Here is a 25894-nt window from a genome sequence, read left to right as displayed (position 1 = left end):
GACAGAGGACAACCTTGTCTGGTTCCAGTTCTAAGAGGAAAATCTTTCAGTTTTACTCCATTCAGTAAAATATTGGCTGTGGGTTTGTCATAGATAGCTTCAATCAGTTTTAGAAATGTGCCACCTATGCCTATACTCTTCAGTGTTCTAATTAGAAAAGGATGCTGGATTTTATCAAATGCTTTTTCTGCATCTATTGAGAGGATCATGTGATCTTTATTTTTGCCTCTGTTAATATGGTGGATAACGTTTATAGACTTGCATATGTTAAACCAGCCTTGCATCCCTGGGATGAAGCCTACTTGATCATGATGAATGACTTTTTTGATGATAAGCTGTAATCTATTGGCTAGGATTTTGTTCAGAATTTTTGCGTCTATATTCATGAGTGAGATTGGTCTGAAATTCTCCTTTTTGTTTGGGTCTTTTCCTGGTTTTGGTATCAGGGTGATGTTTGCTTCATAGAATGTGTTGGGGAAGATTCCTTCTTCCTCAATTTTTTGGAATAATTTCTGCAGTACAGGAATAAGCTCTTCCTTGAAGGTTTGATAGAATTCTGGAGTGAAGCCATCTGGACCAGGGCATTTTTTGGTTGGAAGATTTTTTATTGTTTCTTTGATCTCAGTGCTTGAAATTGGTCTGTTCAGGAGCTCTATTTCTTCCTGGCTGAGTCTAGGGAGAGGGTGTGATTCCAAATATTGATGGCCTCATCCATTTTCTAATGCAGTTATCTACAAGGTCTGACAATTAAGTTTGCAAAATCATCCTAGAAAAAAGTGCTACATAGCTCATTGCTGAATATCACCATGGTCATCTTCTAAGTACTGTTCTTGGGAAGCTATGCACCGACACCGGGGTCTACTCCACCCTTCAGAGCTCTTTTTCTAGAGTGACTGTGAAAGCTGTCGCCGTACAGCACACAAAAACACACAACAACAGTAACGAATGCCACTCAGTGAGATACTGCCACACCTCGACATGAACTCAGCTGTGAGTCAAGTTTATGAAACCTTACCGAGTAGTTTATACAGGGCTGCCAATGTGGGCGCACAGTGGCAAGTTTGCAAACTTAGTTGTCAGACCTTGTATGATGACAGCTCTAATAGTCATTCTAGAAAAAGAGTTCCAAAATTACTTTGAAGGGTGGACTAGGCGCTGGCACCAATGCATAGGTTCCCAAGGAGAGTCATTTGAATGTGACTGTAGTGATACTCAGCAATGATGTGTGTAGCACTTTCTCTAGGATGAGTTCACAAACTTAACTGTCAGACTTTCATATGTCCTAGATAACCTAGAGTAAGTAGTCTTATCTAGCTACGGAAGGCATAACCACTCTGAGCTTCACACTTCTGAAAAAGTTTACATTTTCTACAAATGTACCAATTATGCTTAACTTTCATTCTTTACTACATGGTGCCACACGTCAAAAGATAAGGCCCCACCACCACTAGTGGGTTTCCTACGGTTTCTCATCTGAACCACAAATTATAGAAAATTGTTTCAGCAATTGTCGTCTCATTCATGCAAGGACGGTACATAAGTAGTGCCATTCCTAACCCATAGAAGAGGTTTATATCTATCATAGCTAATGGATACCTTTTTCCAGTGTTAGAATTTGAGTTTGTCACAGAACCCTGGTTGTAAAAGTCTGATAGACTATTCCACTTAACATAAATTCCTCCTAATTTTATTGGGAGTCAGGATTATTTTTAAAATAACTTTTAAGTCAGTCTAAGCCATTTGAACTTTCCAAATTCATTTCTCTCAGGTCTTTTTCCAGCTAATTTTAAACTTTTCTATTTGAAGATTATTTTAACTGATCTTCTGGCTAAAGAAAAAGTTATTATGATTTTATAGCACTAATTTTTCTTTTAATTTTGGGATTCTGTCTTCTTCAACCTTGTCCCTAAAGGTAAAGAATTGGATTTCATTAAGTTTTTTGTCCGTGCAATACTAATGGATTTTAATACAAAGGAAAAGAAATGTGCCATGAACCTCTAAGGATTTCATAATGGTCAATGTAGGGAGGTAGTTAACTGTGAGGTGATTCTGCTACATATTGGTCCTAGACTGTAACAATCAATAGGAAAAATTTTGTGCTATTTTATGTTTTCTGATGGTAGGAAAAATTGATTAACATACTGAATTTGAGCTATAAATAGGCATGCAAAAATATTTTATGCTAATTTGTTATTTTAGGTTGTCTTGTTAACTATAATCCAATATATTGCAAATAAACCTAGCAGCAATAATACTGAATAAAGAATTACTTGTGTAGGTTCACCCACAATGTGATTATCATTTTACGAGCACAAGGAGCAAATTTATTTTTTAAATATAAAATCCAAACTGGAAAAATAATTCTTATGTCTAAAAAATAGAATATGTTTTGATTTTTAGGTAGCAGTGATGGTTCTGAACTAAGCGAAGAGACCTCATGGCCTGCTTTTGAAAGGTAAAAGAAATTGTCTACTTGAACTATTTTGAGTTTATCTATCTTAAAGTATATAATAACATGGATCTTAAGAGATAGTGTTTATTATTACCCCTGTGGGGTAAAGGAAATTAGAAATTGATATTTAAGTCTGGAATTGTCAATAGTGGGAGTGATAGACTGATAGAGTCAAAGCTGTAAATGTTTATTTGGTGGCATGGTACATGTATTCGAATTGTAGTACATTTAAAATTGTAATTAAAAATAATAACGAGTCATAGTCAAGTTATGTAATAATTATGTATTCAAACATAAAATTATTTTCTTAAATTCTGATTCATTTAAGTAATTTTATGGCATTTAGTGGAATGGTCAACTTTATTCTCTACCACTTTATCAAGGACAAAATGACTTAATAGATTTTTGTTGTTGGGGATTCGTTGAGGGTGCAAAGAACCAGGTTACATTGATTGCATTTGTTAGGTAAAGTCCCTCTTATAATTGTGTCCCACCCTCAAAAGGTGTGTCACACACCATAACCCCCCCGACCCCCTCCTTCCTTCCCTCTCTCTGCTCTCCTCTTCCCCCACTCCCCACCAGGTACTAGGTCATTAATTGTCCTCATATCAGAATTGAATACATAGGTTTCTTGCCTCTCCATTCTTGTGATGCTTTACTAAGAAGAATGTGTTCCACTTCCATACAGGTTAATACAAAAAATGTAAAGTCTCCATCTTTTTTAATAGCTGAATAGTATTCCATGGTGTACATAGACCACGGCTTGTTAATTCCTTCCTGGGTTGGTCGGCATTTAGGCTTTTACACATTTTGGCGATTGTAAATTGAGCTGCAATAAACAATTTAGTGCAAGTGTCCTTATGGTAAAAGGATTTTGTTTCTTCTGGATAGATGCCCAGTAATGGGATTACAGGATCAAACGGGAGGTCTAGTTTGAGTTCTTTGAGGTTTCTCCATACTTCCTTCCAGAAAGGTTGTACTAGTTTGCAGTCCCACCAGCAGTGTAAAAGTGTTCCCTTCTCTCCACATCCACGCCAGTATCTGCAGTTTTGAGATTTTGTGATGTGGGCCATTCTCACTGGGGTTAGATGATATCTCAGGGTGGTTTTGATTTGCATTTCTCTAATAATTAGGAATGATGAGCATTTTTTATTATGTTTGTTAGCCATTCATCTGCCTTCCTTAGAAAAGGTTCTGTTCATCTCACTTGCCCACTGATTGGGGATTGTTGGCTTTTTTCATGTTGATTAATTTGAGTTCTCTATAGATCCTAGTTATCAAGCTTTTGTCTGATTCAAAATATGCAAATATCCTTTCCCATTGTGTAAGTTATCTATTTGCTTTGGTGGTTGTCTCCTTGGCTGTACAGAAACTTTTCAGTTTAATTATGTCCCATTTGTTTATTTTTGTTGATGTTGCAATTGCCACAGTAGTCTTCTTCATAAAGTCTTCCTCCAGGCCAATATCTTCAAGTATTTTTCCCATGCTTTCTTTGAGGATTTTTATTGTTTCATGCCTTAAATTTAGGTCTTTTATCCATCTTGAATCAATTTTTGTGAGTGGAGAAAGGTGCAGGTCCAGTATCAGTCTTTACATGTGGATATCCAGTTCTCCCAGCACCATTTATTGAATAGGGATTCTTTTTTTGTGTGTGTGGTTTTTGGCCGGGGCTGGGTTTGAACCCGCCACCTCCGGCATATGAGACCGGCGCCCTACTCCTTGAGCCACAGGCGCCTCCCTGAATAGGGATTCTTTTCCTCAGTGTATGTTCTTGTTTGGTTTATCAAAGATTAGGAGGCTATAAGTTGTTAGTTTCATTTCCTCATTTTCTTTTTTTTTTGAGACAGAGTCTCACAATGTGGCCCTCGGTAGAGTGCTATGGCGTCACAGCCCACAGCAACCTCAAACTCCTGGGCTCAGCGATTCTCTTATCTCAGCCTTCCAAGTAGCTGGGACTACAGGCACCCACCACAACACCTGGCTTTTTTTTGTTGCAGTTGTCATTGTTGTTTAGCTGGCGCAGGCCAGATTTGAACTCACCACTCTCAGTGTATGTGGCTGGCGCCATAACCACTATGCTACAGGCATCAAGCCCATTGCCTTATTTTCTGTTTGATTCCAGATGTCTATGTCTCTGTTTTTGAGCCAATACCATGCTATTTTGACCACTATGGCCTTGTAGTACAGCCTTAAGTCTGGTAGGCTGATGCCCCCGGTTTTGTTTTTGTTACTAAGAACTGCCTTAGCTAAACCAGGTTTTTTCTGGTTCCATACAAAACGAAGAATTATTTTTTCATCTCTTGAAAGTATGATGTTGGTATTTTAATAGGGACTTAATAGATTTTTAAATTATACTGTAAGTAAAGCAGCTTGAAGTTTGAATTTAAATTGTTATGAACTCAAAATTTATACGAGGTACACAGACTTATGAAATAGTATAAATTGTGCTCCCTTCTCCTTTTCTTTGTTGCTTTTAGCTATAAAAGCCTTCATCTGCCTACAGCAAATAGCATGCTGTATTATCTTCAAATACATATGAGATCTCCCTACGAACATAGGCAAACAACACAAATAATATTTACTAATTGTTTGTTAGGATTCTTATATTATCTCTCATCATTTCAGTCTGCCTTTTTTAAACTCAGAAGATATTTGACTTTTGAATAAAATAATTGCTCCCTTTTGTATATAAACTAAGCAACTAAGTTTTTAAAAAATGCCTGTATTACTCAATATGAAGGTTGTTTAGATTAAATGTTGAATGTCATGTTAGAACTGGAGTTGGAAATATTCAGTTATCAGCCACTTTTAATAGAAAACAATTTGAAATTAAACTACATTTGAATTTGTTAATTTCAAGGTATTTAATTGGAAAATTAGATACTTATTCCTCATGAAACTTCATAAAGATTTCTCACCATGGTGTGAATAAGATTTTATTTATAAGGCCTACATTTCAAAGTATTTTTGATCCTTTCTACTCTATCAGTGTTCCCAAGTTTTGTTCTCTTTGTTTTCATGGATTCTTAACAATTTGTTTTTATATATTAGTTTTCTTTCAACTTTTACTTTTGATCTCTTTATTTGGGTTTGCTTCAAATGGGAAAAACACAAGTGTTACTTCTGACATGCTTCTAAATTTGTACAAATTTTCCTTCCCAATAGAAGTATCATAATACCTTCACAGTTGATTATAGAGTGTGTTTATGATCTTTAGATAAAAAATATTAACAATATTGTTTCTTAGATTAATTGAGTAACCAGAATGATGTTGTGCTAAATAATCTGTTCTCATCCCTGCAGGTTACTTATGAAGAAAGTATATTTTTCTTTTTTTTCCTTTCAGCATAAGTATCAAGCAATGAAGATAGTATATAACGTTGTTACCTTCACGTTTCAAACAATATTTTTCTTTTATGACAAATGTTTTGCTTTGTAGACATTTGCAGCTAAACAATCTACGTATGCCAAGTTTAAATCAGTGGCTCTCGGAGCATTTCAAGAAGAGTTAAATGAATGCTACCCAGCAAGATTCAAACACGTATTAATAATTAATAATAAAAAGTGAATAAAAAATTAGGATTTAACCACTCGTGAATGGGGAACTTCAAAATAATACTGTGACTGTTAACTTGCCATTTACCATTCTTCCTATAGAGGGATCAAATATATTGTTGCTTAAGTTGCTAATATAATGCTTTTTAAAAAAAATATTATCTCTCAACAATGCTACTTTTGCTGGGCACGGTGGCTCGTGCCTATATTAGCACTGTGGGAGGCCAAGGTGGGTGGATTGCTAGAGCTCAGGAGTTCAGGACCAACCTGAGCCGTAGTGAGAACTATCTCTTGAAAGAAGAAAAAAAAACCAGCTGGGTATTATGGTGGACACCTGTAGTCCCAGCTACTTGGAAGGCTGAGGCAACAGAATCATTTAGCCCAAGAGTTAGAGGTTGCCGTGAGCTATGATGCCACGGCACTCTATCCAGGGTGACAAAGAGAGACTCTGTCTCAAAACAAACCAACAAAAAAAAAAAAAAAAAAAATGCTACTTTTGACTTTTCCCAAGCAAAAAAGTATTAGTGTTTTTATGTGTCTATGTTTATTGCTTTTGCTAAGGATAATATGCCATTCTGGATAAATATTTTAACTCAAACCATTTTTATCATTTATTGGCTTTTTCAGTTGATACAGAAATAATATACATATATTATTCAGTTCATCTCTTTTATTAGTTTTCTTTGATTTAATATAACAGATAAAGAGTAAAATAAGATTTTCCTTATGAGTTTTAAGTTTACAAGCCACATTGCTTTTAGGTGTCTTCACAGGGACATATTATAAAAATGAACTTTTCATATAAATCCAGGCATCATATTCAAACTGGAATTCAAGAAGTAAAATAGAAACTTAAGGATTTTTGAAGCATTTTTCAGGCTTTATTTATTTAGCTATAAATAGCTCTTTAATTCTTTTAGTAGATTTGTTAAAGTAAGTGTATATGTAAGGATATGGTATGTACTAAACTCCTATAAGTATTTTTAGAGTCAATAGTAAAAGAAAAAAAATTTGAAATCTATGCTGCATGCTTAAGAAAGAACAGTCGTACACTGTCCTTCTGTAAGATTTAGAAAGCTGTATTACATGAAGAAACTATTATACTGTTATAGGTATTAATGATTGTGTGAATAAAAGTATATGTAATATATACAATTTATAATGGAATCCAACAGGAACAGATTATACCATTCTCTCGGCCCGGTGACAAGAGTGGCACGAAATGGCTATCGAAGCCACATGAAGGCCAGCAGGTACAATTCCCCTGCATTCAGGGGTCACAGAACTCCCTCTGGTGTTGGTGATTGGCTTACATGGGTGTGATCTCACATTATTTCTGTTCTTTCTCAACTAATTGATTTAAAAACTAAACAAATTGCCCAGAAAAACTTTCTTTCCAAGATTTAATGTAGAAAAGAATTTGAACTATACTTTCTGATCCATAGAGCTAAATGCTGACTTGCATCTTTGTCATATTTTTTAAATGCTTCCTGGTTGGTATCCTTTAACACAGGTGTTTCTAATGCCGCTAGTTTTTGAATGAGCAATGTAAAAATCTGCTTGTTATTCATAAACTGCAATCAAAGCCTTTACTTTGCTAATAAATCTAAATTTGATTTGTCTGTTCTAAAAAGTTTCTCAGATAAACCACAGGTCCTGAATTTAGACAAGTCTGTTTCATTAAGTAATACTTGTATTTGTATATTTAGTGAATATTCATATTCATCGTTCATCTAGTTACGTTTGGTCCCTTTCCACATTATACTGCATATAAACTATGGAGGCAAATAAAGATGGTACCTAGAAGTCATGGGGTCTAGTGGTAATAGGTAATCAAACAATTCGTAACAACAAAATAGCAGACTTTATGTCAGTTTGATGGTGTCTAATCTCCTCCTTGAATAGATTTTAATAATAGCTCTAGCATGGTGGTTTTTAAGTCACTTTGAAGACACCTAAATAATCACAAAGGAATAAAGTAGCAACTTCATGTTTTTTTACTTCTGCAGCTCGTGTCAAGTCACCAGGGAATGATAGTTTTATCAGTGTGTATGTTTAATTGGCATATATAAAAATCGTTCTTTTAAATATTAAACCTTAAGTCAGTTGGGGAAAGATATTAAAATATTGGTTGTTTTATGATTTTTTTTAAAGATACATGAAAAGTAAATCTTGAGTTTGAGGGTTAGTCTCATCTCGGAGAGTTGTTTAGCCATAATCAACCAGTTATGCATTGGTAGCGTTTAAATGCATTAAGATTTATTGCAGAAAGCAATTTTTTAAATATGTTATTGCCTTTATTACTTCTTTTTGCTATTTTAGAATTAAATTAAGCATGGGTTTTCTCTTCTTTCTTTTCCTTTTTGAGCTTCTGCTATTTTTATTTTAGTTTTATGGACTTAAATACTTTTAACAAATAGAATCCTCATTTTTCCTACCAGGACTTAAAGTTTTTAATGGGAAAATAAGATTACAGAAGTGATGCAGTGTGGCATGTTAAGAAGAAGAAAAGGATCTTAAATTTTTAATTTAATCTTTACAGAAGTGAATTATTGCATTCTTTCTAAATTATACTTGTTCAAATGTCATGAAGTATGTGTTTTTAACCATCTGCTGACTTTAATAACTTCTAATTAACTTCTGTGATAGCTTATAAATTTCAGATTAATAAACCTTTAAAGTTGTCAATGTCTTCTCAACTCTGAATAAAGTAACAGTTTTTAAAAATGAAGAATAATTACATTTATTTAAGAACCTACTTGATGCCTGTCATAGACAAAAGCCTTTATGGGTCCCTTTCTTCATTTTATTGTTACAGTTCTGCAGAATCAGAAGATTTGGCAGTACATTTATATCCAGGAGCTGTTACTATTCAAGGTGTTCTCAGGAGAAAAACTTTGTTAAAAGAAGGCAAAAAACCTACAGTAAGATTTCATTATATTGTATTTTAATATACCTCTTAAAATATGCAACTATATAAGACCTCAAAAAATACTAAGATCCCCAGCGGAGGCCTGAAACAACAGGCAGTGACAGAGCCCAACTCTGCCTTCCACCCCAAATGGAATGTCTTTTCCATCTTAACTAAGCCCTTACCACACACCAGCCTTAACTTTTGCAGTTTGAGGTGCGATAGCAGAACCGGCATGAATTTCTTTCCTTCTTCACAATTTCTCTGCATATGACTTTTCTTATGAAGTCTACAACTTTTATCTTTTCACTTCAAGGAAGCACTTGACAGCTTCTCTTTGGCATATCTGAATTGCCAGTATTACTTTTCTTGCTCTTTGGGGCCATTATTAAGTAAAACCACAGTTGTTTGAACACAAGCACCCAAAGCTAACCTAAACGTCAGTCTGATAGTGAGAATGCTACATAGTAACTAATAGGTGGGTGACACAGACAGTGTAGAAACACTGGACAAAGGGAAAATTTACATCCAGGCTGGACAGATCAGTATTGTGTGGAGAAATTTCACCGGGCTACTTGAGATGATGTGCAACTTAAAACTTACAAATTACTTATTTCTGGAGTTTTCCATGTAATATTTTCATACCATGGTTGCTGTGGATAATTAAAACTATAGAAAGTGATACCAAGGAAGGGGAGGGTTAGTGTACACATTTGCCTCACCATGTTTCTTAATTTTTTTTTTATTTTTTATTTTTTTTTTTTGAGACAGAGTCTCACTTTGTCATCCTCCATAGAATGCTATGGCATCATAGCTCACAGCAACCTCAAACTCTTGGGCTAAAGCAATCCTCCTGCCTCAGCCTCTCAGATAGCTGGGACTACAGGTGCCCGCCATAACACCCGGCTGTTTATTTTTAGAGACAGGGTCTCACGTGGCTCGGGCTGAACTCGAACTCCTGAGCTCAAGCATCCACCCACCTCAACCTCCCAGAGTGCTGGAATTACAGACGTGAGCCGCTGCACCAAGCCTTATGTTTCTTAACTTTAAGTGTTATTGTACTTGATGTATAAATTTTCATTAAGAGTGCTTAAATCAAGATACTCGTGTACTTTTCTTTCTGCCTATTATAGTTCTTACCCAAAACTGCTTCTTAGAGTTCCCTGAAAGTATATCACTCAGAAATATTTTAGTAATAAATTTAGGAAAAATAGAGAGTAATAACCCTAAAAATGGAATTCAATTATTTTTGGTTCATCAGCTTATTTAAATCTTTGTAATACAGTTTTGTTTGCCCATATAAAATAGAACCTAAATATTAAATTTCCTCTAAACCATGATTATTAATGTATTGGAGAAAACAAAACGCTTAGTAAAATAATACTTTTAATATATAACAAACAAAGAAGTTGTTTGGTTTTTCCCAACACCAGCATAATACTTTGACTGCTAAAGAAAGATTTTTTTTTCTTTTCTCAAATTTGAAGTATAAAGCCTTCGATTTATATCCACATTTAAAGCTTTTGAAGGTATAAGAGCTTCTTAAAATATAGAAATGTTTTCCATCTGAGTCATCTTATTTTGTTGCTTATATTACAATAAAGCAAAGGCACATTCAATCAAGAAGCAACCCTAGGACAGCTGGTAAACGAAGAATAGCCTGATGTCACTTGAGACATTACTGTACCTACTATGTGTCAGACGCTGGTAATAGAGCAGTGAACCAGATGATGCATAGTGCCTACCCCATGGAGATTACATTCTAATAAGGAGAAACAGAGAATAACTTCTTAAAATAAGGTCACAGGATGCAGAATGGTGAAAAGAGGATGCCCACCATTTGAGCTGTGATCTGAGTGAGGAAGCTAAGGCAGTCTTATGAAGATCTAGAGTTCCAGAGACGAGAAGGCTTGTGTAGCTGAAGCACTGAAATTGAGGGCAGGGGTTGTGGGGAGATGAGATCAGAGACAAAAGCCAGGGTTGTTTGATGATACAATAAAAGTGAAACATAAGGGAAAAGTGGAAATAAAGATGACTTTTAGGTTTGGAGACTGAGCTGGGTGGATGCTGAGGACGTTTATTGAAATGGGGAGGGCAGGTAAGTCTTGGCCAAGTTCAGTTTGATATGCTTATAAACATTCAAGTGGAGATAACAGTTTGACTCTTTAAAAAGTGTTCAAGAGTGGGTGGTGCCTGTGGCTCAAGGAGTAGGGCGCCAGCCCCATGTATTGGAGGTGGCAGGTTTAAACCCAGCCCTGGCCAAAAACTGCAAAAAAACAAAAGTGTTCAAGAGTTCAGCAGAGAGGGAGGTAGTATCCAGGGATAGAGATGTAGAGAGTCATTAGCATACAAATAGTATTTGAAGTATGGAACTAGTTGAGAGAGATTATCTCATATGAAAAAAAGTGTATCTAGGGAAGGAAAAAAGGGCCGTAAATGGAGCTCTAGAGCATTAAAGCTCTCCTATAAGAAGAATGCAGAGGAAACTAAGGAACAGGTATCCCAGAAGCCTAGTAGTTAAAATACTTAAAGAAGAAAGGAGGGATCAGCCGGGTCACATCCTGTTGAAAGGCTTTGGTAAAATTACAGTTCTCAGGCTCGGCGCCTGTAGCTCAAGCAGATAAGGTGCCAGCCACATATACCAGAGCCGGCGGGTTCGAATCCAGCCCAGGCCTGCAAACAACAATGACAACTACAACCCAAAAACGGCCAGGTGTTGTGGCGGGCACCTGTAGTCCAAGCGGCTTGGGAGGCTGAGGCAGGAGAATCACTTAAGCCAGGAGTTGGAGGTTGCTGTGAGCTGTGATGCCACAGCATTCTACCCAGGGCAACAGCTTTTTCTGTCTCAAAAAAAAAAAAAAAAAAAAAATTACAGTTCTTAGTGAACTTGTTAACTATGGTTTCAGCCTGAAAGCCAAATGAAATAAAGAGAATAGAAAACGGGCAAAATAGAAGTACAAGCAAGAATTGGAGACAACCTTGCAAGAAGTTAGGCTATCCTTGGTGTGTGTCACACTTTATGGGGTCAAGACATGATTGCAAGAGGGACTTTACCTAACAATTGCAATCAGTGTAACCTGGCTTATTGTACCCTCAATGAATCCCCAACAATAAAAAAAAAAAAAAAGAAGTTAGACTATGCAAAGGAGCAAAGAAATTGGATGGTGTCTGAGGGATGAGGGGATGGGTCAAGGAGGGATTTTAATGATGCTAGTATTATTAAAGCCCATTTGTACGATGATGGTAGAGGGAGAGAAACTGAGAGGTAGTAGAGAGAAGAGTTAACTGCAAAAGCAAATTTCTTGAGAATATGAGAGATAATAGGTATCAAGGACATAAAAGGAGAGTTGACTATGTCTTTTTTTTTATTAAATCATAGCTGTGTACATTAATGCAATTATGGGGTACAATGTGCTGGTTTTATATACAATTTGAAATACTTTCATCAAACTGGTTAACATAGCCTTCACTGCATTTTCTTAGTTATTGTATTAAGACACTTAGTAGATTTAACATGTACCCTTGTAAAATGCACCATCAGTGTCGTCCCACCAATAGGGCGGCGCCTGTGGCTCAGGGAGTAGGGTACCAGCTCCATATACTGAGGGTAGCAGGTTCGAACCTGGCCCTGGCCTAAACTGCAACAACAACAAAAAATGGAGCAGTGGATAACTAATGAATATGTGTTTTTGATGGAATCAGAGTTAACTATTCTGTAGGTGCAGGAAGAAAGACCATGTATTTGAGTCTACAAACAGGTAGTTAGCTGGAATTGGTTCTGGGAAGATGAGGTAGTTTTCACCAGATTTCATCTGCTTTTCTATAGGAAGAATGCAGTGACATCATAGGGGGAAAGTATTAAAATTTTGAGAAGTATGAAGTAATGGTCTCCAGAGAGGGGGTGGGATGTGTATAATGACATGATTGAGTAAAAGGAAAGTACTATTAATTTCCATTTGAGATTGGTGATCATAATTTTATCAATTGGCACAATTGTGTGATTTCTCCAGCAGTATTCAGCTTTCGTGATGCAGTGCTAAGTAATCAGATGATTAGATTGACTAGAGTTAGGGTTCTAACAGTAGAGAAGGGCAATGGAAATAAAGTATTTGGAATGGAATGGATATAGTTCTGGACTGTGGAATGTAGACTACTATACACATATCAAGAGAGAAGTGGAGCGATAGAATATTGGAGGGGGTGGCAATACTAGACAATATTGAAAACGTATAGGATTCTTGATGAGATTATCCAAATAATTATCTGAATGTGAATAGTACTGTATATTAGCTGGAAGTGATAAAAATATTTGAAATGAAGATTTTAGAAGTGATGTAACTCAACTCTTAAGGTTAGGCCTTGGGTGGCTGAGGTAAAATGGAGTGGATCATTGGCACTAAGAATGTAGAAAAACTGAGACGCCAATAGCATTTTAATTGTATATTCATGTTTTTATCCTCTCCAGGTAGCCTCTTGGACAAAATATTGGGCAGCTTTGTGTGGGACACAACTTTTTTACTATGCTGCTAAATCTCTAAAGGCTACAGAAAGAAAACATGTAAGTACAACTTCTTTACATTTTTAGCATAGTATCATAGCTTATTTGTGGTTGTAAAGAAAGTAGGGTTTTTTGTTTTTGTTTTGTTTTGTTTTGTTTTGTTTTAGAGACAGAGTCTGTCATTACTGCCCAGGCTCTAGTGCAGTGGTGTGATCATAGCTCACCTATGTAACCTCGAACTCCTGGGCTCAAGACACCCTCCCTCCTTAGCCTCCCCAGTAGCTAGAACTACCTGCCTGCACCACCATGCCTGGCTAAGATGCAAAAGTTTTTACTTTATGTTTTTTTCTCCCATCTTCTAATCCAGAAGGATTGTATACTTTCTCCTTGTATGAATGCTATAATCAAATTATTTTTATTTAGTAAGACCATTCCAAAGAAGGTCTTTGGAATAATTTCCAAAAGTTTAAGTTCCTTTTTGGAATACTATTTTTTTTTTCCATTGCAAATGCCAAAACTGCACATTACAGATATCTTTCTTGGCATCAAAGTTTTCTCAAATCTGGGTTTCTGGTTCACACATGGTTTAAAACTACTGCCTTAGAGTCTCACTTCCTAATCAGCAAAATGTGAAAATTTGGGACTAACATCTAAAGTTCTTACTACTTTCAATCTGTGATTCAGTGATTTTTCCCAACAGTGAACAGGAATGAGTGATCACAACAGCTACTACTATCCACTTTTCTTGCGCTTTTCACTTAAAAGAGGTGTCTTGATGCTATAGAATCACAATGAAGAATATTCCTGTAAATCTGTTTTGCATGCTGTTTTGTTTTTACATGCCAGTTATACAACCAATCTTTGAAAGGTAGAATAATTTTTCATGTTGCATTAGTAAAATTTGTTTAAAAGGAATTTTATTTTTAAGTCATGTTTTTGGTGGGAAAGTAAGTGATAATCTAGTACAGGAAAGTGTTCTTTTTCTACCTACAAATTACCCACAAGATACTGTATACATCAGAGAAACTCTTCTTTATTCCCACTATTTTAGCTCTTTTAATCAACCTCAAGTACAGAAGAGGACATTTTGGAGCATTGCCTTTCTTATCAGCCATACTTACAACCTGCCTCTGTCCTGAGCTCTGTGTTACGCATTATCTTTCTTTTCCAGGGTGTGACCATAGGCTTCCCTGATTAATCTGTGTGATTTTGAACTGTACCCAAGTGGAGTTATGTATATCTATTCTTAAGTACTACTTTGTCTCTCACTATTATGTTGAATCTGTTTAAATAGCTCTTGCTTTAAGGTAAAGGACTGGGTGTATAAACATGGAGATCTTTCTCCATGAATATTTATTTTTTGTATTGTGGTTGAATTGACTGTAATGCCCATACACACTACAAAAATCACATGATTAGATTTACTGGAACATTTGCAGAGTTATTAACTCTAGTTAGTACTATCGTGCTCAGGTGTGGGGTGGGGAAGGTTGATATAGTTAAATCCTTTGTCTTCAGATACAGAGCCACATTGAGGTAGCTATTGGGTGGATTTCACTTAGTTGACTATTATAAAGAAGAAGTTATACAAAATTAAAATGGTTTTGTTTTAAATAGAAAAAGGCCAAACAAGTTATGAAATAACTGAATTTGTCATCTAATACACATATTAAGTGTCATTCTATGTTTTGGATTACCACTTATGCATAGTAAGTTGCTAATATAGTTTGAGTTTTCAATTATAGGAATTTCTGATAAATAATGTCTATGAAATGTTTAGAAATTAAAGCATAGTGGGTTGTGAGGAAATCAAAATGAGTACCAACGAAATGGGTAATATTTCTCATCTTTTCCAATTAAAACTGTTACAGTTACACTTAAAGAATGAAGTACAAATTATACTGAATGGAGTAAAACTGAAAAACCTTTTCCACTCAGAACTAGAATAAGACAAAGTTGTCCTCTATCACCATTAGTATTCAACATAGTGCTGGAAGTTCTAGACAATATAATCAGGGAGGAGAAGGTAATAAAGGGCATCCAAATGGGTGCAGAGGAAGTCAAACTCTTGCTTTTTGCCAATGATAAACAAAGAAATATTACTATATATAATATAGTAATGTCTCAGAATATAAAATCAGTGTCCACAAATCAGTAGCCTTGGTATCCACCAATAACAGCCAAGATGAGTAGCTAATCAAAGACACAATTCCCTTCACAGTAGCTTTGAAGAAAATGAAATACCTAGGAATATACCTAACAAAAGAGGTGAAGGACCTCTATAAAGAAAATTACGAAACCCTAAGAAAAGAATTAGCAGAAGATACTAACAAATGGAAGAACATACCATGCTCATGGTTAGGAAGAATCAACATTGTTAAAATGTCTATGCTTCCCAAAGCAATCTACACATTCAGTGAAATCCCCATTAAAATACCAACATCATACTTTTAAGATTTGGAAAAAATAATCCCTTGTTTTGTGTGGAACCAGAAAAAAACTCTTATAGCCAAGGCAATTCTTAGTAACAAAAACAAAGTTGGGAGTATTGGCCTATCAGGCTTTAGGCTGTACTACAAGGCCGTAGTGATCAAAATAGCATAGTACTGGCACAGAAATAGAGACAGAGACATCTGGAACTAAACAGAAAACCAGGAGATGAAACTTTATCACGTCTTACAGCCACCTAATCTTTGATAAACCAAACAAGAACATTCACTGGGGGAAAGACCCCCTATTCAATAAATGGTGCTGGGAGAACTGGATAACCACATGTAAAAGACTGAAACTGGACCCACACCTTTCTCCACTCATGAAAATTGATTCAAAATGGATAAAAGTTCTAAATCTAAGGCATAAAACAATAAAAACCCTCAAAGAAACTATGGGGAAAACATAGGTATCGGCCTGGGGAAAGATGTTATGAAGAAGACATCAGTGGCAATTGCAACAACAAAAATAAACAAACAGGACTTAAACTGAATAGCTTCTGTACAGCTAAGGAGACAACAGTCAAAGAGACAACCATCAGAATGGGAAAAGATACTTGCATATTATGAATCAGACAAAAGCTGGACAACTAGAATCTACAGAGAACTCAAATAAAGCAACAGAAAAACAGACAAAAATCCCTTATATCAATGGGCAAGTGAGATGGATAGATCCTTCTCTAAAGAAGATAGACAAATGGCTAACAAACAAGAAAAATGCTCATTGTCTCTAGTTATGAGAGAAATGTAAATCAAAACCATCCTAAGATAACACCTAACCCCAGTGAGAATGGCCCACAACACAAAGTCTCAAAGCTGCAGATGCTGGCGTGGATGTGGAGAGAAGGGAACACTTTTACACTGCTGGTGGGACTGCAAATTAGTACAACCTTCTTGGAAGGAAGTATGGAGAATCCTCAAAGAACTCAAACTAGACCTCCTATTTGATCCTGCAGTCCCATTACTGGGCGTCTACCCAGAGGAAAAAAATCATTTTATCATAAGGACATTTGCACTAGACTATTTATCACAGTTCAATTTATAATTGCCAAATTGTGGAAACAACCTAAATGCCCATCAATCCAAGAATGGATTAACAAGCTATAGTATATGTATACCATGGAGTACTATTCAGCCACTAAAAATGATGGTGACTTTACATCTTTTGTATTATCCTGGATGGAGTTGAAACACATTCTTCTTAGTAAAGTATCACAAGAATGGAGAAGCAAGAATCCAATGTACTCAATTCTGATATGAGAGCAATTGATGCTAATACATAGTGAAAGGTGGGGGAATGGTGGAGCAGGAAGGAGAGGGGGCTGGGGGGGTCACAATATGTGACTTACCTCTTACCTGACAAATGCAAGCAGTGTAACCTGGTTCTTTGTACCCTCAATGATTCCTAACAATTAAAAAAAAAAAAAAAGTATAAGAATAGGATAGAGGGTATTCAAGTAGGTAAAACCTGCAGAAAGTCATAATCTCATCAGGAGAAACTGAAAATACATATTCTCCAATATTTTAGCTTAGTATGAAGCCAAAATTAGTGTTTTCACTAATTATTTTTTTTATCTCTCAGTTCAAATCCACATCAAATAAGAATGTATCTGTAGTAGGATGGATGGTGATGATGGCTGATGACCCAGAACATCCAGATCTCTTCCTGTTGACTGACTCTGAGAAAGGTGAATTATTAGAGTTACTAGAGCTTACGACACTTTAACTAGAATACTCAACAAGGGAAGTATTTGTGTGGTTTCTCTATTGAGGAATATCCTTGTCACATAATGTGTTGTGATGATATCAGTATTTGTAGAGCTTATTTTCTTTGCTACATAGGCATAAGCTTAGAGATTAAAAGGCCAGTTAATCCCTAGAGTGCTGACCAGGAAGAGAGGGAGGGAAGGAGAAAATTAAAGAAGCTAGAGAAGCCACACAATTTTTTATTTATGTACCTCATTCTAAATAACACCTAAAAGGAGGCAAATAAAATCATTTCTTCCAATTCATAAGCTGGGAAATAGTGAATTCCTGAATACACACATGTTAGCAGGTGAATGTATGGCATCAGGAACTTTTCTTATTATTGTGATGGAAAATCAAGTGTTAAATGATGAGAATTCTGAAACTGAAAACCCTAGTCATGTTGAGTTCATTCTTTTGCATCTGGCAGAGTTAGAATGTGTCCTAGTACTTAAATTTTTATTTTTCCCCCCTACTTTTTGGTAATTTTAGGAAATTCATACAAGTTTCAAGCTGGCAATAGAATGAATGCAATGCTGTGGTTTAAGCACTTAAGTGCAGCCTGCCAAAGTAACAAACAACAGGTAAGCATTTCTCTTAATTCTCACAATAGTCTGTAACTTGAGAATATATTTAAGAGTTCCAAAGAGAAGTAAACTAGTTCTGAGTTAAGGGGAGTGGTGATGTATTTATTCTTTTTCTTGTTGACAACAGTCAATAACACTTGAAGGTTTACATTTTAATACGGAGCTAGACAATAAACAAGTACATAAAATTTCAAATAGAACCATGTAAAGAAAACAAAATTAGTATCATGTGATGGGAGGAGAGACAGCTTTAAATAAACCAGGGTGAGGAGCAAAGATCTCCCTGAGGAGGTGATAACAGCATGAATGACAAGAAGAAATGGGCTATGAGAGGATTAAAGAGAACAGCATGGATGAGGACCCTGCAACTGGAACAAGGTGACGGTGTTCAAAATTGAGGTAGCTAGTGAGCATTGGGAGAGTGTAGTGAGACTATATCCCTACCCCTACTATAGAAAGGGGGTGGTTAGATGGCACTTTTTTTTTTTAAGACAGTCTCACTGTGTTGCCCTTGGTAGAATGCCGTAGTGTCGCATCTCACAGCAACCTCAAACTCTTGGGCTTACGGAATTCTCTTGCCTCAGCCTCCCACGTAGTTGGGACTACAGGCACCCACCATAATGCCTGGCTATTTTTTTGTTGTAGTTGTCATTGTTGTTTAGCAGGCCTGGGCCAGGTTCATACCCGCCAGCCCCAGTGTATGTGGCCAGTGCCCTAACCACTGAGCTACAGGCACTGAGCCGGATGGCACTTTAATAAAAATTATGCTGATTTAGTTTTGTATGACCTATTGACAACTTGATTTGGGGTTCTGTGGTCACAGTGAAACCAAAACCCATTTCTTTGGATTCTATTTTTATTTTCCTAAAACAAAGATGGAGTAATTGAAAGCTTTTCACCTACAGAGAAGCAATACGTTGTGTTATTTTTCCTAAACTCTGTTGCACAGTCAGAATTGAACCACAAATTGGTAGAGCAGTTGTAGAAATTTCTATAGACTTTTGTAGAACCTGTTTCTAAGTAAATCTATTTGAAAATTATTGACTTAGGGTATGGATAATACAAAAGTATACAGTAAGTGGCTTTTGTTTGTTTTGTATTTACAAGAATTAATACTAGTAACATATTTATAAATAGGAGCTATGAAATTTTTAAGTTTTTAGAAGAACAATCTGACTAAAATGCAAAATACCTTGAACCACATTCAGGCAACTTAGTAAAAAAATTAAACTTTTACTTTATTAAAATACAGATTTATTATAATCAGATCTGATATAATTAAGCACTTGAGCATTCTTTTTGTATTTGACTTATAATTCAGTTATCATACTGTCCAACAGAATTCTTTTTTTATTTTTTGAGATAGAGTCTCACTTTTTTTGCCCTAGGTAGAATGCTATGGCATCATAGCTCACAGCAACATGAAACTCTTGGGCTCAAGTGATCCTCTTGCCTCAGCCTCCCAAGTAGCTGGGACTACAAGCACCCACCACAGTGCTCAGCTATTTTTAGAGATGGGGGTCACTCTTGCTCAGGCTGGTCTCAAACTCCTGAGCTCAAGCAATCCACCCACCTCGGCCACCCAGAATGCTGGAATTACTATACATGAGCCACTCCCTGGCAGAATTTTTTTATTCAAAGGCTGATGTGTACATTATTCATGTTGAGTATAACAGGTTTCAAAGAGAAAGATTGCTGAGGTGTGAGATGTGTTAGGCTGTCATAAGGGACAAGGATAAGACCACTGACATACAAGTATCTCCACTGGCACAGCTTTGGAAACTGGTTTTAAGGGTTAAGAGTATTTTCTTTTAACATGAGGAAACACTTGTTAGCTCTTTGGAGAACTCATCAACAAATTTTAAAAAACAAATATTTCAGGGTGGCACCTGAAGTTGAGTGAAATATGATCCAATCCATGAGCAGTGAACTGTTTCATAACCTATTGATTTTTCAGAGTCACAAAGTGTCAGAATTTATGTAATAATGAGTTTTATTCTTTTATACGTATTTTCATGATGATTTGACAAAAATTCTTAGTGTGTTTGTTATAAAACTATCTGTGCTGGTTTTTTAAATGGCATGTAGGAAGTTTTGTAATATATGAGTAGATAAATGATGACAAGCATGTTTGTCTCAAATCTCACCCTACTAGAGTCATTCTTTTTTCATTCATTCATTCAGTAAACACCTACTGAGTCCCTTATGTTAGACAAGAAAGTGTCTGTGCCCTTTCTCCTGTTCACATTCAGTTTGCTAGAAAAAGTATTAACTCATTTCAATGATTTTTCTCTTCTAAAATGTTCCAGCATATTACATTCATTTTTCATCATTATTAAAGATTTTTTCTAAAAGATAATTAGGTAGAAAGATTTGGGATTGCATAAATGATAAAGACTAGAAATACACTTTGAAAAACAACCTTTAAACTCAGTTTGTAATGCTTATATTTTTTAGGTTCCTACAAACTTGATGACTTTTGAGTAAAAGCCTGAGGGAGGAAAAAAAAAAAAAAGGTGAACTCCTGTGTGAAAACAGGGACCTAATAAAAGAGCGCCAGCTGTTAACCATCCTGTGCCAGGAAGACCCCAGAGGCCGTGTCTCAGCCTTTGGAGCTCTGAACCAAAAAAGCACTAATTTCAGGGAATGAAGTGAGATATTCCCAGAGAACAAATTGGAATTGCAAAACAAACTGCCATGAACCATGCTTCTTATCTCTGAACTGACCTGTGGAAGCCACTGCCTTAAAAGAGTGAAAGGAAAACCAACTTGAAACACCAAATAGTGTGTGTGAATCTTCTGGCGGTGCTGTGCTTGGAATAGATTGTAGCTAATTTGCATTTCTTTTAACTTTGTACTAATTTTGAAGGGGGGAATCGCCTTTTTTTTTAGACATGCTTTAAAAAGGAAAAACATCTTTCTTAGGGATTACATGAGGAGCTGATTTTCAACCAAGATGAGAGATACTTGGCAGGGATCGTACAGCAGCCCACCTGTGAGGTTTGCTCAGCCTCCAGTGGTCCGCAGCCTCATTTGCTTTCTCCCAGCAAGAGTGTGGAAATTAGGAATGTTAATAATGTGAGTTGTTGGAGTTTGTTTGGAATTGGGTGGGGGTGTTTTATTTTGGACAAGGGGAGATTTTTTTAAACACTAAACTTCTGAAATTTAGTACTGTATGGGGAACATTATTTCCTGCAGGAGGTACAAAGGCTGAGTGTTCATTTGCCAGACACTTTTTAAAAAGTAGGCTCCAGAATACATGGTTTTTTCTAACTGGGGTTAAAGTTTAGCTTTCTATATGATTTCATTGTTGGACCACAGATCTGCTTAGTAGAGAACTATAATCCCAGCCCAAACTTTTCTGAGAAGAATTGTCCAGTAATTAGATCTTTTTTTTTCCAAATTGATTGGATTATCCCATATAATCACAGGTGGTTTTTATCATCATGGTGATACATTGGTATTTTGTCGGGATATTTTCTTTCACAGTGTTTAATGTGCATACTGCCAGAGTTATTTTTTTATTATTTGTTTTCTTTATTTTTGTTCAATATGAGATTCAGGATCATAATTCTTTAAAAGATTCCACATATAAATGTATGCATGTATTTTATTATTGTAAGATCTACAGAATAATTTTGAGAGGGATAAAGGTGAAAGTTTGAGATTCTGGGAATTTTAAATATCAGAACTTTATTCCTTATACAACTTACCGTAAACATACCAAAACATTTTTCTGAAAACATAAGTTTCTGACATGAAACTGTGTTTTGTCAGTAGCTGACCAAGCAGTTTTGTTAAAGCTCTTCTCTGCAATAATGCATTTAATTTCTAAAATAAATGTTGAATTTAAAAAGAAAATTGAAAGTAGGATGCCTTAGAATTTTAACAAAATGACACTTGAACAAAGGCTAGTTGTTAGACATTATAAACTCTTGAGGCATCATAAATTTTAGCAGCAGCCCAAAGTAATGAATGCTTTGTGACTAATACCTGCTAATAGACTTCTGTTACTTTGGGCCTCACATAAAATTTGTCACATTTGTGTTTTTAGAGAATTTTATACTTTTTTTTTAAATCCTAAGTATTTCACCCTTAAGTCCAAAAAACTAAAGGAGAAAATATTCCTTATATAATAACTAGCTAAAAGTCTATCCAAAGGAAAATATAAGAGCTTTTTTGAGTGGTAAGTTTTTAAATTTAGTTTTCTGTTTGGAAAAGATGTTAAGAGTTCGAATATTTGCTTCTCATATGACAGAAAGGCCATTATTTCTGGGTTTTAGTGACATAATCTGGAGAGGGCAGAAGTTGCCTGTGCTGAATGATTTTTCAATTTGTGTTCTCCTAAGCGAAACCCATGTTGGGTACGTAGAAAGACGCCACCCGCATAGCCAGCAGTATTACTACGTAGACCTTGCACGTCTTATTTTTGTTTTACATTTTTTTAAGTTTCTTAATTTGTTTATTTCTCTTTAGAAATAGCATTTTTAACAGTATATGTGCTTTTAAAAAGATACCATGAATGCGAACCCTGTGGATTTTTTTTATTATTTTGTTTGTCATAAATAAGCTAAAGTAGATATGCTGTAGGTTAACTGTTATCTGTGGAGATATGCAACTAGAAGTCAGAGCCTGACATCACAGTTTTGCCAAAGAGAGAGCAGTAGGCTGGAAGATGTGTTTGATATTTGCAGCTCTAAACATTAAAGGATACTTGCCTAGAGTAAAACAGTGTGCACCTTTGGTTAATGAAGTTCATAGGTAGAATTGTGGCCTCTGACCAGACATCTGCTCTTAAACAAAAACAGTTCAGAAGTCATCATCATTTTTCTGTCTTTAAATTTGTCCTTTCAAAAGATTGGTTATTGCATTTTTAAGATTATTTTAGCATTTGAAGGAAATTGAAACCAGTGAGATGAGAGGAGTGAATTAAAATAGTGTAGGTGAATTTTTTATCTACAGTTCACTAAGTGACATATGATAACAGTTCAAACAAAATATGTTACCAAAATACATTTAATATTTAGGTAGTTTATGACTAGGAAGATGAATTTTCTTATTAAGCCTGTCATTTGTTTCTTCCCTAGCCAAGAAAACTCATTTGAAATTCTCTTACAATTTAAATTTAATCTGGTTTATGGTAAGCCTGACACTGGGCATGTTATGTCGCCTAGGGTAGTGGTGTAGAATACTAGCCAATATCATAGGAAGCATACATATGTCATTTAACAATTTATTTGAACATAGGGGCTTATTTTTCATATGGAACTAACATACTAGTTTTAAAAATACAACTATAAAGAAAACTACATAACCTTTTTAAGCACTATTTTTGGTTTTATGTCCCCTTTGTTCAGGCTGTGCTTGTTTTCCAAGTATTATTTTTACTGTAACCTCCAAACTATAAGAATTGGAAGAGAACTAAGGATCAAACACACCTTCCTATTTCATTTTCTTCACTCTGTAAATTTTGTGTAAACATTACAAAAAAGGATTTAGACCAGTTGAGTTGAAGTTTTTTTTGTTTGTTTTTTGTTTTGTTTTGTTTTTCCTCCCCAGACACGTGCTTCAATGACAGACGTTTTTCCTAGGAGAAAAATGCCATATAACTATTGCACTCCCTTTTACATGGACTGTGTTGCTATTGGGTCTTTGCGTATATCAGGGTGTTTATGGCTGCAAAGTTTTTACAAGGGGCTTTATTCCTCTTTCAGAAGACTTATAAAGGAGCCCAAGAAGCGCTACTGTTATGAAGGGAGAAAAGAATGGAAAACGTGTTTACAGACTTGGGTGTGTCTATGTCAGTTAAAACTGGGGCCCCCTAAGAGAAGCCAGTTGATCTCTTGGGATTATTGGAATTTATCTGGCCAAATGACTTAAGCATAAATCTTTTTTCTTTTTTCTTTCCTTTTTAAGGTTAAATCTGTATACCTTTACCACTGATAACAAAACTATAGAACATCATGCTAATTAGAAATCAGTAGACATAGGAGATTTCATCTATTGGCTTTTTTAAAAAATCTATTCGCTATTGATCTCCTTACTGTGTTTTGAGGTACATTCCTTTATAACCAGTTTTTAAATCATCACATTATCATCTGCAAACAAAGGGGTACCAGTGTTGCTTAACAGAAGATCATCTTTAATAAAATAAATCCTCTGCTTCAAAGGCTTTTGAAATCATTGGATCCCTTTTTGAAAATGATAATGAATTTGTGTCCCAGGGGAACAATAATACTACCGTTGCACAAGTGGATGATACAAAGCAAGTGATGAGGTTTCTGTTTCGGGTTTGCTTTTATTTTCTCTCTTTTGTATTATTTTTTTTCAAACACAGTAAATCTATGATTTTACAGCTAGAGTGGTATTCTGTTTTTTCTAAGCTTGGAGACGCAAATATTGCTATTTAATCCCATTAGTGATCTATTATTTTCCATGTGAACCTTTTCAAAATGATTTAAGTACCTTTTGGTTTTCTTCCCCTAAAAATGGCTTGTGTCTAAAGTGACTTTTTTTCTATTTGGAGGGTTCAAATGAAAGAGATCTGTGCATGCAAACTCTTAAACTTACCAAAAGCAATTTCATTGCATCTATGTTGCAAGTTACAGTGTGAGGAAAATTTGGTCAGTGCCTTATCAATTTGAAGAACAATTTTAGGGCATCACATATGACAATAATTTCATGCCCTCTTACTCCACTGATTTCAGGAGTGTGTGCTGTCCCTCTCTCCACCAGCTTCATCTTTCTCACTATACGTCTAAGAAGGTCTTTACGGAAACTTGTAGGTAATTGTTGCCTTCCTCCTTGGTTGTTGAGCCTTTTTAAACAAACTCTCTTAAAAACAATGTCGAAGAGCCAAGTTTATTTTTATTTTGTTGTTGATGCTATTGTTTTAAGCACAGATTTAATTATAAGACCTTTGAGAAATCCATAAAAGAATAACATATATTCAGAAAAAAATTATTTGGGTTTTATTAAAGCTACTGAACTCTAGTAACAGGATTCCCTGTGGCCAGAAATGAGGTTTGTTTCTATTCATTATTATATTTAAGTAACACTCAGAATGAGCAAGCAGTCACTCAACTTACAAGTTGTTGTTCACTTGAAAATACCATGCAAGAAAGTAAAAACAACTCCAATATACAAATTAAAGGAAAGTTAAAGAAACTAAACTAGATTTCTCAGTGAAAGCAAAGATTGGAGATGTTTCACTTCTGTGAGATTATTGGGATCTATTAGTATTCACCTGATTCAAGATGCTAAAGCTTAATGAAAGGGTTAGCTGGTCCTGAAGGGTTGATAGCAGAATTTGCATTTGATTCAAGCCATTTGGACTATAAAGCAATGGTGGGATAAAAAGAACACATACAAGGTTTGGGGTCTGAACTGTTTGTTTGTTTGTTTGTTTTTCTTAATAGAAAAACAAAAATCTTCACAAACATTAGCTTTGCTTTAGATACCAGCTAACATATACTGAGTTTCCCCTGAATATATCACCTACTAGAACTATTCACAAATACAGTCCAATAATTGCTGACTTAGTACGTCTAACAAAATAGCTGATAAGAAGTCAGCAGACTCTCAAGAATTTCTGCACCTTGATTATTGATAAACTCACTGTTGTACAACCTACTGAAGTTCATATGTTGGGGGTTG

The 25894-nt window shown here is 35.6% G+C and overlaps 1 protein-coding gene across 6 annotated transcripts in view; it reads left to right on the top strand.

Annotated features, from left to right (window-relative positions):
* RALGPS2 (Ral GEF with PH domain and SH3 binding motif 2) overlaps window positions 1-25645 on the top strand; it is a 193887-nt gene extending 168242 nt beyond the window's left edge. For 3 of the 6 annotated variants that reach the window (XM_053605428.1, XM_053605424.1, XM_053605426.1), the window contains 7 exons: window positions 2401-2455; window positions 7183-7260; window positions 8826-8931; window positions 13384-13476; window positions 17488-17593; window positions 18144-18235; window positions 20696-25645. In XM_053605428.1, the coding sequence (XP_053461403.1) occupies window positions 2401-2455; window positions 7183-7260; window positions 8826-8931; window positions 13384-13476; window positions 17488-17593; window positions 18144-18235; window positions 20696-20725 (560 nt within the window). In that variant the 3' untranslated portion in view covers window positions 20726-25645. The remainder of the gene's footprint in view (window positions 1-2400; window positions 2456-7182; window positions 7261-8825; window positions 8932-13383; window positions 13477-17487; window positions 17594-18143; window positions 18236-20695) is intronic. The other 3 variants (XR_008383058.1, XR_008383057.1, XM_053605427.1) reach the window with 3 other exon arrangements.
* The last annotated feature ends 249 nt before the right edge of the window (window positions 25646-25894 follow it).

This window comes from Nycticebus coucang, chromosome 10 (assembly GCF_027406575.1).
Source record: "Nycticebus coucang isolate mNycCou1 chromosome 10, mNycCou1.pri, whole genome shotgun sequence".
Lineage (NCBI taxonomy): Eukaryota > Metazoa > Chordata > Mammalia > Primates > Lorisidae > Nycticebus > Nycticebus coucang.
This window is presented reverse-complemented; position numbering and strand designations above follow the sequence as displayed.